Source organism: Garra rufa, chromosome 9, assembly GCF_049309525.1.
Source record: "Garra rufa chromosome 9, GarRuf1.0, whole genome shotgun sequence".
In the NCBI taxonomy this organism is placed as follows: domain Eukaryota; kingdom Metazoa; phylum Chordata; class Actinopteri; order Cypriniformes; family Cyprinidae; genus Garra; species Garra rufa.
In genome coordinates, this window is record NC_133369.1 from 42,079,014 (window position 1) to 42,095,201 (window position 16,188).

The 16,188-nt window shown below is 34.9% G+C and overlaps 1 protein-coding gene across 1 annotated transcript in view; it reads left to right on the forward strand.

The window, feature by feature from the left end:
* The first annotated feature begins 4,653 nt into the window (after window positions 1-4,653).
* The window catches only part of LOC141343273 (laminin subunit gamma-1-like), a 69,313-nt gene continuing 57,778 nt past the window's right edge, over window positions 4,654-16,188 (forward strand). Inside the window, exon 1 of the mRNA XM_073847868.1 lies at window positions 4,654-5,316. Within this exon, the coding sequence (XP_073703969.1) occupies window positions 4,947-5,316 (370 nt within the window). The 5' untranslated portion in view covers window positions 4,654-4,946. The remainder of the gene's footprint in view (window positions 5,317-16,188) is intronic.

Sequence of the window (16,188 nt, forward strand, 5' to 3'; positions counted from 1 at the left end):
GGAATCAAAAAATCAGTTTCCAGATGTGGGGTTGTGCAGCAATGTGTAACTCCAGCCAAGATTTTTTCTATTCAGATTGAGCAACATTTTGTGCCCTAAAACAAGCAACTCATAGTTTCGAAATATGCATTCTTAGAAATTGATGTGTGAGAAATGACAATAACATTTTACATTTACATTTACATTATTTTTTTTAATTTTTTTAGAATTCAGTGTCTTTCCAGAGACCACAAAATACAAAGTCGCATATTTGCACACAGCGTACACAGAAGAGTTTTGGAACCCTGAGAACTGAAGTGTGTTGACATGTCTTTGGAAAACTATAAATCAATTTAATCTTTTTTTTATGTACATTCCATTTCAGAACATGTGCGATACACTGATATAGTGATAAATGAGTTACTGCATTATTTTGACTAACAAATCTATCTTTGAATAACAAAAATTGCTCAACTATTTTCAGAAATGTTCACGATCATGTGCCATTAAAATATTTTGTAAATTTCCTACCATAGATATATCAAAAAAAAAAATTTATAAGTAATATGCATTGCTAAGAACTTCATTTGGACAACTTCAAAGGCGACTTTCTCAACATTTTGATTTTTTGCACCCTCAGATTCCATATTTCAATTGTATCTATTCTAACAAACCATACATCAATCTAAAGCTTTATTCAGCTCTCAGATGTATAATTATAACTTTATTTAAATTGTCCCTTGTGACTGGTTTTGTGTTCCAGGGTCACATATTAGCAAGGTTTCATCATTTAGATCAGCCATATGTAACCAAAGTGTTTGGTGCATAAATAAAATGCTGGCAAAATGTTATTTAGAATATATTAAATATACATTTTATTTAAATAAACTGTACATATAATTAATTTAGATAATTACCACATATCTAACGCTTATGGGGTTTCTTTTGTTTACGACGTTTACTAATGATCACCGATAGAGGGCGCTTTAAACCCGCAGCAGAGTATGTTCTATATCAGGGGTCCCCAAACTTTTTTCTGAGCGGGCCACATAATTTTCTTTTCTTTAATGGGGGGCCGGGTCGGTTTATAAAAGAAAATTCCATGGGCTGGACTATTATTATTATTATTTTATTATGGTTTTGCCTGTATTTATTATACCTTTTAATGCTAGAATAGTTTTTTTTTATGCACCAGACAGACAAATGATCATTTCTTTTCAAAAGATATACAGGTGCTTCTCAGTAAATTAGAATGTCATAGAAAAGTTCATTTATTTCAGTAATTCAACTCAAATTGTAAAACTTGTCTATTAAATACATTTAATGCACACAGAGTGAAGTAGTTTAAGTCTTTGGTTCTTTTAATTGTGATGATTTGGCTCACATTTAACAAAAATATATCTCTGGCATTGTTCAGAGGGCCGGTCCAAATGTGAGGGCGGGCTGCATTCGGCCCCCAGGCCTGAGTTTGGGGACCCCTGTTCTATATGATTGGAGAGTCCATAGTTAGCAATAATTATTTGTAAAGCATTTAATTGCTTCTTCTTTTTTATTAAACCCTAACTGATTAACCTAAACTGAAAATATAACCACAAATTCTGTACATACATTATAACTCCTTGACTTGTTAACCTACTTTAACCTTTACATATTACTCACATTTGATTTACTCAAAAAGCAAATCTGACACCACAGCTAAATTCCAGTGGATGCTTGGAATATCTGAGGAGAATATAGTTGTAGCTTGTGGGTAAGATGAGAGAGTGCATACCTCTTGTATCCTCAGAGAACAATTGCTGATGAAGGTAGCAGTGAGACAATGTACATCCTGGGCATGCCTGAGCTTGATGCAGCTGTGTGGGGGGCAGGAAAGAGTAGTTGACAAAGTGTTGACAGTAATTTCTCATTTTGACATGGGGATAAATCTAGCCTGGATGTAGTAAAACTAGGCGACTGGTGTAGAGCTGATTGCAAGGTCAAAGGTTTTACTATAGATGTCAAGATTCTTGGCTCGAAAATGTATAAGTCTATCTTTTTAGCATTTTAAATAGGCCTACACTTTTAAAATAAAGGTTCTTTATTGGCATCAATGGTTCAGTGAAGAACCTTGAATGTCCATGGAAACTTTGAAAGGTTCTTTGGGGAGCCAAAAATGGTTCTATGGGCATCACTGCAAAAACACCCTTTTAGAACCATCATTTGAGAGTGCGTGTCATTTTTACGAGGGAAATTTAATTTCTTTTCAACAAAGCTAATTCTATTGTTTAGATTAATTGATTAACTGATTGATCATCTTGATAAACACTGAAGTTTTGTTCTTTAATCACGATTTGATTAAATCGTAACAGCGTTATCTAAAGGAATGTGTCTGAAGACTGGATCTAATGATGATTATTCTGCTCGCTGCCAATCTGAGACGCTCACATGCAGATATTAGATACAGTATCTGCTATAGTTCTTATCAATGGCACACATACCTTTTAGATAATTCAGTACAGCAGCTCTCACTTTCCAATCACTCCATGGAGCAAACTTTATTTGTGACCCTGGATCACAAAACCAGTCATAAGGGTCAATTTTTTGCAGTTGAGAGTTATGCATCATCTAAAAAGCTATATAAATAAGCTTTTCATTGATGTATGGTTTGTTAGGATATAGGACAATATTTGAAAATCTGGAATCTGAGGGTGCAAAAAAAACTAAATATTGAGAAAATCGCCTTTCAAGTTGTCCAAATGAGATTCTTAGCAATGCATATTACTAATCAAAAATTAAGTTTTGATGTATTTACAGTACAAAATATCTTAATGGAACATGATTTACTAAATATGGCATAAAAGAACATTTTTGGCTATTGCTACAAATATACCTGTGCTGGTTTTGTGGTCCAGGGTCATTTGTGAATATCCAATGCAAAAGAAAGGACAGTTCAGTACGATATGAGTTGGGAAAATAATAATAATAATATATATATATATTTTAAAAAATGCCAATAGCCAGTCCTATCTGTTATTTTTGTTTCGATTTATGAATTTTATTTGTTAATTTATTTGTATTACTTTTACTAATTATTACTCATTTATTTTAATTTATTTTATTACTGGTTAGTTATTTTTGTAAAGCCTTTTATTTTTTTTATTTTTTTTTTATTTGCATAAAGTTAATTTTTAGGTAATATGTAACACACGTGATTTTGAAATTAGGAATTGTTGAAATAGCTGGTCCTAACCAGTGTTGGGAAAAGTTGCTTTTAAAAGTAATGCATTACAATGTTGCGTTATTCCCTAAAATGTAACTAATTGCATTACTTTTGTGTTCCTTTTTAAATCTGGGCAGGGCTTGCTTGTTGGGTTTTGCAAAAAGTCCTTTTACACCAATAGCCTCAGGCTAAAGAAAAGTAGAACTCAAAAGAAGTTCAACACTTTTCAGCAATAAAAAATAACAAATGTTAGTTTATCTTGAGTAATTCTTGCTTATTAATATGATTGAATTGGATCATCGAAGGTCAGCAGCAAAGACTTTTTATAATAAAAAGGTTAATAAAATGGGATTAAATACATAAAGGATATTTGCATTATTTACCACTTAAATAATTGAACGTTTGCGTCTTTTCACCGTTTTTCTTCATCTTGAGGGTTACTGAATCTGTTTTTTTTGTATGCATGTTTATATTATTATATCTAAAGTAACATCTTACTCCTGATTTCTTTCTACATGGGGACAAGAGAGCTTTCAATCAATAAATGGGGACAAAAAGTAACTCAGATAACTTTTTTGTAAATTATAATGTAATCCGTTACTTTATTAGTTACATGAAAAAAGTGATCTGGTTACATAATTTGCGTTGCTTTCTTTTTATTACCAGTTAGTTGTTAGTTCTGTGAAACCTTTGAATATACTAGCTGCATAAAAAAATACAGAAATTCACACAGAAACTCCTGAAATATGCATACCTGAGAATACAACCATTTTTGTTTTTGTTGAAATCTGAAGGACTCATCGAAAAATGGATAGAACGATTCATATCAGAAACAATGCTTGTAAAATATTAATAAACAGCCCACAAAACATAACACTCAGCTATTTAAAGTTTTCGGATACACCCTTGCCTGCTAGACTGAGTAACGTTAGGTATATATAACCTTGCTCTTTGACCTCACTGCTCATTGCAAGCAACAGCTATCATCCCCTAGTTATTCATAGCACGGAGCGGAGGATTAACCAGAAAGTATGTCCTTTGAAAATACCACAAGATATGTAGGTAGAAATCACACAGAAAAGTCTTTAAATGAATTATACAACTTTAAGTAACCCTACTTAACTGTCTTAACAGCTTATTTGAAGGAGAAAGCGTTTCTTCTGATGACGAATCTGGCTGTGGGTTAACAAACATTTTTGTTTATCTATTTACGGATAGTTAGTGGTCATTTCATCGCTCCGTTGAGAATCTGTGAGGTATGAAATTCAGTCCCCGCCCACTCCTGGAGATGACTGGGAAGCTGACCAATTGGAAAAGTGCAAAGCCACGCCCACATTCATTTACCACTCCCCCTCATGCCTCCCTGTCCATTTGGACTTGCCTTGTTTAGCTGGTCGGCGGTCCATCAAAGCATCCTTCAGGCGGAAGTAGACGTAGGGATTTTTTTTGGAAGTACTTTGACTTGCGCACTAGCTGCCAGGGTGTAGTCGGATATAGTTCCTTTTCTCCAAAAGTTTTCTTTTCCATGGCGGTGATTACAAAGCACCAATAAAGTGAAGGTTTGCAAGAGAGAAGTCGCGAGGAGTTTAAGGCACAACTATCGCTTTTGGAGGTGAAGCGATTACCACCATTTTCCGCATGAGTTTATTTATAAAACCACAAACTCGGTAGCTGGCGAGTTACCGCAAGCTTTTTTAGAGACTGCGAGGATTTAAGGGATCGAGACAGTGACGGTAGCTACTTGAGGTCGCATAAACAAAAGGACACAATGTCGTTTTTTAGCTGTTTGTTATTATGTACTTTGTGGGCAGCGTGCAGTCATGGAGCGATGGATGAATGTATAGACGAGTTCAATCGGCCTCAGCGCTGCATGCCTGAGTTTGTTAACGCCGCTTTCAATGTTACCGTAGTGGCCACCAACACTTGCGGCTCGCCGCCCGAAGAATACTGTGTACAGACCGGGGTAACGGGAGTCACTAAATCATGCCACATTTGCGATGCCGGAGACCCCAGAAACCACCACGGCGCTGTTTATCTCACCGATTACAACAACCAAGCGGATACCACCTGGTGGCAAAGTCAGACTATGTTAGCGGGCATCCAGTACCCGAGCTCCATCAACCTGACCCTGCACCTGGGTAAGCAGCTTTCTCTTGTATTCTCGTCAGATTGTGTCTCATGGTCACAAAAAGTTCTTTATTTTCCTGCACTGTAGAGAAAAGTTGTTCGGGAGTCATGACAAGTCGATTTACCATGTGTTCGTTGCATATTATAACTTATTACTTTGCTGCGTGTTGCTATTGAGAGTGACAAGTAACCATTTCATTGTTACTGGTAACAGATTGCATTTTCTAAAGTGAAAGATCTGATTCAGTTCTTAACTAATCACTTCTGACTAGAATGTGTTCTAATAGCTGCACTGTTATAGTTACCAGTTACTATTCATACACTACCAGTAAAAAGTTTTTGAATAATACGATTTTAATGTTTGTTACAGAAGTCTCTTCCGCTCACCAAGCCTGCATTTATTTATTTAACGTACAGCAAAAACAGTAACATTTGAAAATATATTTTTTTCACTTTTAAAAATATCCGTTTTCTTTTTTAATATCTTTTAAAATGTATTTTATTCCTGTGATTTCAAATCTGATTTTTTAAGCTTTGTTACTCCAGTCACATGATCCTTGAGAAATCATTTTAATATTCTGAATTTGTTGCTCAACAAACATTTGTTAAAAACAGCTGAGTAGAATGTTTCCAGGTTTCTTTGATGAATACAAAGTTAAGAAGAACAGCATTTGTCTGAAATAGAAATCTTTCGTAACATTATAAATGTCTTTATAATCACTTTTGATCAATTTAAAGCATCCTTGTTAAATAAGTATTAATTACTTTAATTCATGTATTCCATATTACTGCTTTTTCTGTATTTTGGATCAAATAAATGCAGGCTTGGTGAGCAGAAGAGACTTTTTTTTTTACAAACCCATTACAAATCTTACTGTTTAAAAACTGTTTAGTAAAGTTAGTACTAATTTATTAGTCAATATTGTGTTATTAATCTTCCTAGAAAAGTAGTAATAAACTATTAAGTAACCATTCTGATTAGTCAATTGTATGACAAGTAAAAAAAAAGCAAGGTAACACTTTGCAAGAATGTCTTATTAACTAACATGAACAATACTTCTGCAGCATTTATTAAGTGTTAACTTTACACTGTACTAATACATTTTTAAATCAAGTTGTGTCTGTATAACATTAACATAGATTAATACATGCTGTAAAAATGCATTGCTCATTATTAGTTCATTTAATGCATTATACATTCAGATGTCTTAAAAATAAGTAATAGTATCCAATAAATAAGTACTAGTAAAGCAGAAACTGTTGGGCTAGTTACTGGTAACTTATTTCTAAGGTCCATGTGAAAGATGTGAAACATCTGGCAATTGTGGTTTTCTGCATTAAACTAGTAATGGTGATTACTCAAGTCCTCCTGGTGAAATGCATTGTGATGCTATTTCATAGCTTTAGGCAATAATAAATCTGCATGTTTCTAGTCATCATGGTTCAACGTTTCATTCTGTTGTATTGTTATCAAATAAGCCTACTGGATGTCATTTAGCAAAAACCATAACCCCTCAAATAAATCTCAAGCTTTACTGTTCTGTTTTTTGAGGCCATCATTCATAAACTTTACCTGAGAAGATCATACGAGATACACACTCTGGGTTCAGAATCCCTATTTTATACAATTATATAGACCCTCTGTTAGATTTGGCATGGAATGACCTCGGCACATTACGCAAATCATTGAATTTGTTCCAGCATAAGCAGAACGATTGGGTTGCAGGAGGAGGTTCTTCTGCCTGTGGGAAAAGAGTAGTAACGTAACCAATTAGTAGAGTCCCTGCAAGCCATGACCTCTAGCTTCTCGTTCCTAAGTACACTCACAGAAATATTTCACCCAAAATTTAAGATTTATGTAATTTTATTAAATGACAAATTCCCATTTATATTTTTTTCATAATTTTAACACAAATCTACCAAATAAACTTTATACTATTTATTTTCATTAGTATAATAAAATCTATTTATTTTAAACGCATAATCCTCAGATTTATGTAATTAGTTTATGTAAAGTGTAATTATTCTAAATTAATAATAAAAAGTTTATTTATTTAAAATACATAAAGTTTATTGTATAAATTGCATAATAACTAAATCAGGGTAACTAAAAGATTTTTATTTGAATCATTTATTTGAATCATGTTTAATTCTTCCTTCTGTACTAAACCAACTTAAACAATGCACCACATTTATGCAATTGTTTCCCCATCTAATAAAAAAAATAGAGTTAGACCAATTTCCAGATTTCCAGATTTATTTATATTTGTGTTTGAAACAAACATTTGGGAAACCATGAATCCACTTACACAGCACCACTCGAACATCACACTGCTTGGACACCCAAGAAATAAAAAAATAAAAAAATAAAACTGTATGAGATCCTTTTTCAGTTGCTACACAAAAAAAAAAAAAAAAAAAAAAAATAATGGGTAGGGGCTGTATAAGTTTATTATTGCAAAGCTGAATCACTGGAGCAATTTTAGTTTCAGTGTCTGTACTTTCGGGGTAAGTTTGGTTGAGTCCAGGTCCATCAGGATTTTCTGGTACACCTCAAATGTACATTTCAGGCTTTTTGGGTAGCTCAAATTGAGCGCGTAGATCAGGCCATACAACATTATACATGCATGAGTGACACTCTGCAGGTTGTGAAGAACCTCCACACCTTCCAGCACAACACAGACATCAGTAAAGCGTCCGTCACCCTGACCTAGATCCACTGATTGTACGGTGTAGATGCCCATGGTCTTTCCTGCCATGTCTTCCTCTGCCTCTCTGGATTCAATGTCCTGGAATGTACAAACACACACTTAAAATATAATATCACACACACACACGCACGCACCCACACACACTCACATATACATATACATCTTTTCATTAAAGCAGACAGAATATATGCTTTCATGAGAATGGAATGGATGCAAGTTAAGGACAATGACCTTAAGACCTGATCACCCCCTAAAAGCCTGAAAAAAAAAAGTCACAAGGCTGTGGATAATATGTTAACAACAAAATGCATTTTTATCTCCAGTTTTGCAATTTCCTATTAATGTAACAACAACAATATTATATCTGAAAATTATCCCAGTATTAGTCTTGTTCTTACTTTATTATGGATCAACCTTTCACTTGGGGTAAGGTTTTGTGCTTTAGAACGGAGGGATTTCCGGGTAGACTGCAGAGATTTTTCTGCCAATTAAGCTGTTGACCTGCCACAAAAAATGCAGTTAAAAAAAGGTAACTAAAAATGGAGACGCTTCTCATGAATGCTGTGCACCTTTCTGCCAATGTAACAATTTATAATCTGACAATCAAGTCAGGAGTATAATATGTCCATCAAGCCTGAACCTTAACAGGATAGTTCACCCAAAAATAAAATTTTTAATCACCCTCATGTTGTTCCGAATCCATATCACCTCCGTTTATCTTCAGAAAACAAATTAAGATATTTTGGATCTGATCCTCCCATAGACACCACTAAAAGTGCCCATTCAAATTACACAAACCTAATAAAAACGTAGTTAATGTAGTCCATGTGACATAGATCACTCAATTTGAACACGATAAAGCAACAAGAACACTTTTTGGCTGAAAAAATTGAATATAACAACATGTTTGTGGACTTTGAATGTGCATTTTCAGTGATGTCTATGGGAGGATCGGAAAGCTCTCAAGATTAAATCCAATATATCTTAACTTGTGTTCTGAAGATGAATGGAGGTGATATGGTTTTGGAACAACACAAAGGTGAGTAATTGATGACAAACTTTTCATTTTTGGGTGAACTATCCCTTTAATTCTTCCATCTTCTAACTCCCTGATGAAGTGGTTTCTTCAAATGAAATTACTCTAATAAGCCATAGGTGCACCATGATGTCACTTACTGCTATAAAGCACATATCATTACATAAAACGCTAGAGCTTACTCCTCATCCATCATCCCCAAAAGTAAAAAGATTCATGCTTTTAATTGTACTGCTTTATTTACTTTTTGACATTGGGCTTTGGCTTCACTGACTGCCTCAGATCCTCCGCTGCCTTTAGACAGAGAGAGAGAGAGAGAGAGAGAGAGAGAGAGATGAGAATAATTATCTCCTTGTTTTTCTGTATAGACAGCAACCATAATTATACTAAAATGTGTGCAAATGGATAAAGACAGAAATTACAATATTTTTGTAAACTACATTGTTGAAAAATACAAGAACCTACCAAAATCAAATTTTACATTTTTTTTTAAATGTGAAGTTACACCTGTAAGATAACAAGCGAATACAAGAGAAAGAAAGAAGGAGAGAAGGACAGTACAGTGGGGGACAACAGTGAAAGAGAAGGAGGGAGAGAAAAACAGACTAAAGCCTTATTCGGACGGGACTGAAATGACATGAAATGACAGATATCGGCTGAAAAAAATTGTAACTCAAACGTCGTTTGGAAAACTAGTCCCGTCCAAATAGGGCTTAAGAGGAGAGTAGGGTGGAGACTGAGGTAGGGGAGGGCAAGTGAAAACAGCTGATTAGTCCTTTACTAAAATGTATACATACTTGCCATATCTTCAGAGATGACAAGAAGGCTTCCTTCTGTGCAATGTTCTCAAGGCGCTTGAGTTCGTAAGCAGACAGTCCAGAACATGCATCCTGGTGATACAAGGCATTTCTTACTAAACATTTACAAAATCATACCAAGGCAGTAAAATCACTGGTTCAAGAGCACTAGGAAATGTCTGTGTCCTCACCTTGTTGTTTAGGTGAGGATTGTTGTTTTTGGTGGAGAAGTGGGTGGCAAAACCCGGACAACTTCATCTTCAGGTTCCTCTGGACCAACCGGATTTAATTCCCTCAGAGTGACAGCTCTACCACCATTTACCTTGCATGATTTTTTTTAATTCAAAACAACTCAATGGACTCAATGTTGAAATACTGATGGTCAATGTGTCCTCATGTCCATTCCATTCTCATGAACACCCCATATTATCTAGATGGAAAATTTACTGGCACACTATACTGATACATACCACATATTCTTTAACAAGTGTGTCCAGGTCTTCATTGAGGTAGATGCTCAGACAGCTCATAACACAATCTCGCCTCACATTGATATTTTCATTCTGGGGGAAAAAAACAATCTGTTAAAGTCAATAAATTCAAAGACATTTCTCTTCTTGACCACACCAATCAACTTGTTTTACATTGCAAAATCTAACAATCTTATAAAGTTTATTTGTTATGGAAACCCATTTTCAGTCTTGTTAAAATAAGATGACTGTCACATCTTTCTATCAGACTATTAACTTCTGTTGATTTCAGTTAATTTTAATTGTTGTTTAGTTTTATTATTCTATATACAAGGCTTTAAAGTATGAAAGGCTTAAAACAAGTTTCAATAACACTGATATTGTTTTATATCATTTTTAATCAATTTGTATGCAAGCGTAATAAGATATTTATACTACAAATTAGGTAAAACATCTTGGTAAAATTGAGTTTTTGCTAGGTACCTCAGTAAAGCTCACAAAAATCAGAGGTCAGATAAAAAAAAAAAAAAAACGGAAAAACACGTACATTATTCATCAGGGCCATTATGGTGCTCATCTTTCTTCCTGCAGCACCACCTTTAGCACTAAAAATCTCTATCAGTTTGCCAGAGTGACGGTCCAGTTCTCCAAGGAATTTGGAGGGGTTAATTTGATGCATTTTAAAGTTGTTTGGCCAAGCTAGCTGAAGTTATGATGCTAACGGGCATCAACATTCTCCGGTAAAACGACGTACGATAAAACCGTTTAAAAATCACAAACTACATAAAACATAAATGGATTAATATGATATACATTCGATGCTTAATAAAATGCATTATTACAACAGGAGCAATACAACAAAGGATGTTTCGGATTACTTACCAACATGTGTTTAACTGATTCCCACAATATCCCGAGGGCTCGTGTCCAGCGAAAGTGACATCGTTTCCTGTTTCCGAATTGATTGATTTTCATAACTTTGATGAAAACCAATCACATAAACTTTAAATAACAGAATCTTGTTTGTTTTATAACTCTTATTATTTAAACAGTGTTAATAAATATTAACTAATTGCATTAAATAAGTTGTATAATTGATTAAATCTTTTATAGTATATTTACTTTTAATGTATAGATTTTAAAAATATGAGTTTTTAAATAAAATCAAATAGATGTAAATGCATAAAAACTAACTCTGCCATGAATCATTTCTGTGAGTGTATATCCAGCTATATCAGTAGGCATAAACCCAAATGTAAGTAATAAGCATGTCTAATGAGCCGTAATCAGGGTGTCAATAAGACATTTGCATTTAGGTAATGGAAGAGGAAGTGATTTGGCTTTTAATGTTCCTATCATGCACTTGGCTAATTAGCAGCCATTTGTTAGCACATGGTCTACAATGGGCCATTTCAGTCTGACGCCTTTCCTTCCAATTCACTTTGGTGGTTCTTGTTGGTTTAGGCATTTTGCATGTGAATCGTGGCATTAAAACAGTGAGAAACTGACAGCTGTGTAATGCTTTGATGCTTTTTGTCTTGATTGTGTGCCCTCAGATAATGAAATTGACTATTTTGTGAAAGCACTATTTTATTTTTTAATTGATTTGATGAATGAGACCCTGGACCACAAAACCAGTCTTAAGTAGCATGGGTTTATTTGTAGCAATGCCAAAAATCATTAGGATATTAAGTAGGGCTGCAACGATTAATCGAACGATGTTGTGAGGCGCGTTTAGTCAATGAAGCCGGTACTTTGATTAGTAGTAAATCCCCATCACGTGCGTTCAGCTGGAGCGGCAGTTAATACACACAGCCTTAAATCACTGACAAGCCACGCCAAATCGCGCTGAAAATCGAATTCGATTTTGAGCGCGATTTGGCGTGGCTTGTCAGTGATTTACGCTGGGGTGTTTGAATTGCCGCTCCAGCTGAACGCACGTGATGGGGATTTACTACTAATCAAAGTACCGGCTTCATTGACTAAACGCGCCTCACAACATCGTTCGATTAATCGTGCAGCCCTAATATTAAGTAAAGATCATGAAGATATTTTGTAAATATATCAAAAGTTATTTTTTTATTGGTAATTATTAGGGGTGGGAAAAAAAATCGATATTGCAATATATTGTTGTGCTCTCTGTCGCAATAAATAATCGATACACTAACGGCCAATATCGATATTTTATTACAACACAAATGATTAATTTACCCGTCGTCAGTGTCACTGTCACTACCCAATATCTACCATTCTGTTTGCGGGGGGCGCTGTTCGAGTAAATAGGGGTAAAGTGGCGGAAGCAGCGGCCAGTGAAGAACACAAGTTATCTTACAACATCAGAGAAGAAGCGCAGAAAAAAAGAGAAGTGAGAAGAATGGCGGAAGATAACGAAAAACAAATCAAAGACGCACCCGCTAGTTGAGCATGCTGATCAGTTACGCCTGTTTCACACATACTCCGTCTGCAGTGCTAATGCGTTGAGTATTTTTTTCCGCACCCATGTTAACGGATTAGAGCGTTCACACTGCACGCGGTTGCTGTGCAAGTGCATTGAATAATACGTTGTTTATAATACGTTGAGTTTAAACGTGAATATATCTAGAATTGTATTAGTGTACTGTGATAAAAGAGTATCACAATGCTGAAAAAGCACGTTTGTATTTGAAATCAAAATAACGGATAAATGGTGTGTTTGTGGTAAACAGCCGCGGATCAGGAACGGACTGCAAACGTGTCCTGTGTGAAAGCCAAACGAGTCCGTGCTGCTTCTGCATCGCATGCGTAACGCACACGGACTGCATACACACTGCAGACGGAGTGTGTGTGAAACAGGCGTTAGTGTTCCTCAAGAAGAATATGCATTGATGAGACCACTGTCCAGGTTAACATAAAGCACTTTACAGTAACTTACTACTGACGTTTCAGTATCACGGTTTACACATGTTAGTTAATGTTCATGTTGTTTTATAATGTTCAGGCACTTTTATCTGTCTAGCTGTACAGTGTTTACATTTAAGACCATGAGGCAGTGAGTTATTATGCAAATGCATATTTCTTTGCACAGTGTTGGAAATGTTGGCATTAATAAATGCATAAGATTTCCTTATTATGGGTATTTTTTTCTTTTTCAGTCACATATATCGTGATATATCGTTGATGAAATTTCTTCCAATATATTGAATATCGTAGATATCGTGAATCGTGATATTATCGATATCGTGGGCCACATATCGCCACAGAATTGAGTCGTGAGTTACCTGTATCGTCCCACCCCTAGTAATTATTGCTAAGAACTTCATGTAGACAATTTAAAGGCGATTTTCTCAATATTTAGATTTTTTTTTGAACCCTCAGATTCATGATTGATTATCAAATAGCTGTATCTCGGCCAAATATTGTCCTGTCCTAACAAACATACATCAATGGAAACTATATTTATTCAACTTTCATGTGATCTATAAATATCAATTGCAAAGATTTGACCCTTATGACTGGTTTTGTGGTCCAGGCTCACAAATGTGCTTCTATCAGAAAAACTAAACATTCATAAATAAATACGTTTAGTATAATGTTTTGATGGGTTGGACATGCGTCTCTTTTTATACATCTTACTGAGAAGCGAAGCCAAAATCTCTGAGAAGATTCCCAGTTGTTGATGTACTTGTTTGTTTTGTTCTTCCATGATTTTTTTTTTTTTTTTTTGTGCATTCAAAGCGACTCTGTAGGTGGGAACCCACAAGTAGTCTGGGTCCCAGCCATAAGCTTTTATTTTATGTGCTTTCCTTTGATGGCTTTCATGTTTATTCTGCCTTCGTTGGGATGGTCGAGGCGGAAGCAGGCATGTCTTAACTTGACACTGCTGAGTCCTGAGACAGAGCGTGGAGATTTGGCCTGGCCTAGCAGATTGAGGGGGCCGAGGAGAGAGATGAGGAGGGTAGATTTACTGTTGAACTTTTCTGTATGTCCCGCACTCGTTCTTTATTAACCAGTTCTGGCTGGCCTGTCACGCTTGAAGAATGCGATGAGACTGAGAAATGTGAATCATCATCCAGACACCGGCTAATGAAGACTTGCAGACATATGCATCTGAACTTGTACAGGCAAATAGATATAATGTGGTGGTTTAAAGAATGGCCAGGTTAATGGAAGATTGTTGATGCTGTCTGTTTTAAATTGGTCTACTTGTCAGACACAGCCCAGGGGGATTGCAGACATAAATTTAGCTATACTGTGTCATACCTTGCTAGAAGTGCCAATTTGTATTTCTGTAGTTTGAATGCTGTTTTTCCAGAATTGTCATAAGCTGTAATACTTGCGGCTTAAGACTAAAGAGTAGGGAGCTGGGCGATCCTGTAAGTCTTATTACAGCAAGGATTCCCACAGCCACAGTTTTTAGCCAGTGAACCATTTGAAATAGAATATTTATCTATACACCCTTGTAATATATACTTTATATGTGACCCTGGACCACAAAACCATAAAGGTCAATTTCTTGAAATTGAGATTTCTATAAATAAGCTTTCCATTGATGTATGGTTTGTTATGATATGACAATATTTGTCTGAGGTACAACTAGTTGAAATATGGAATCTAAAAAAAAACTAAACATTGAGAAAATCGCCTTAAGATTTGTTCAAAGTTCTTAGTGAAGCATATAATCAAAATTTGAGTTTTGATATATTTATGGTATGAAATTTACAAAATATCTTCATGGAACATGGTCTTTACTTAATATCCTAATGATTTTTGGCAGAAAAGAAAAAGCGCTAACTTTGACCCGTACAATGTATTTTTGACTATTGCTACAAATATACCTGTGCTACTTAAGACTGGTTAAATTATTAATTCATGTCTGCATGGAAATCTTTTTTTTTTGTTAATCTCTTGCTATTAAATCAGAGAGATGCATGAACAATTAAAACACATGTTTTGACCCATTAGTCAAGAAATCAAAACAAACTTGGTCTAATTTCATTATTTCTGAGTCTGCCAAAAGATACAATTATGACTTGACCAAACCTTGTAATTTTTACTCAAAATATGTTGATTTCCCAGCAAAACATCAGACTTTTCTCTGGGAACAAATACCAGACTTCTTCAATCAGTTTAAATACAGTTGACTGCAAGTTTGCATTCAGATCTGCCTCAGTTAAATCCAATTTCCAATGAAGAGAACCATTTTTTTTTCAATAATCCAGTAAACCACAATATAGAAGATCTTTACGACTTTAAAAGCTTTTCATTAACTTATATTCTGCTGTATTTCTCTTACAAATCTCCAGTTTGGCAAACCCTGCCTCACTTTAATCATTCCTTGTTTATTTCCAAAATGACTCAGTTTTGTGAGGGAGCCATTTGTGTCCTCAGTTTTGGCTCTGAATGATGCACATACAGCTAACTCACAAGTTCAAGATTTTTTTTGTGAATCTCTTTGATTGACTCATTAAAATGCACAATAAAGATTCTGTAGACATTTAAGTACAATGCCTTTCAAAAGTTTTTCAAAAGCAGTAAGATTTTTGATGTTTTTTGAAAGACGTTTCTTATGCTCATCAGGGCTGCATTTATTTGATCAAAAATCCAGGAAAAACTGTAATGTTGTGAAATATTATTTAAATGTAAAATATCTGTTTTCTATGTGAATATATTTAAACATGTTATTTATTCCTGTGATGCAAAGCTGAATTTTTAACATAATTACTTCTGTCTTCAGTGTCACATGATCCTTTAGAAATCATTCTAATATGATAATTTATTATCAATGTAGGAAACAGTTGTGCTGGAACCTGTGATACTTTTTCCAGGATTCTTTATTGTATAAAAAGTTAAAATCAACAGCATTATAATAGAAATCTTTTCTAACAAGGTT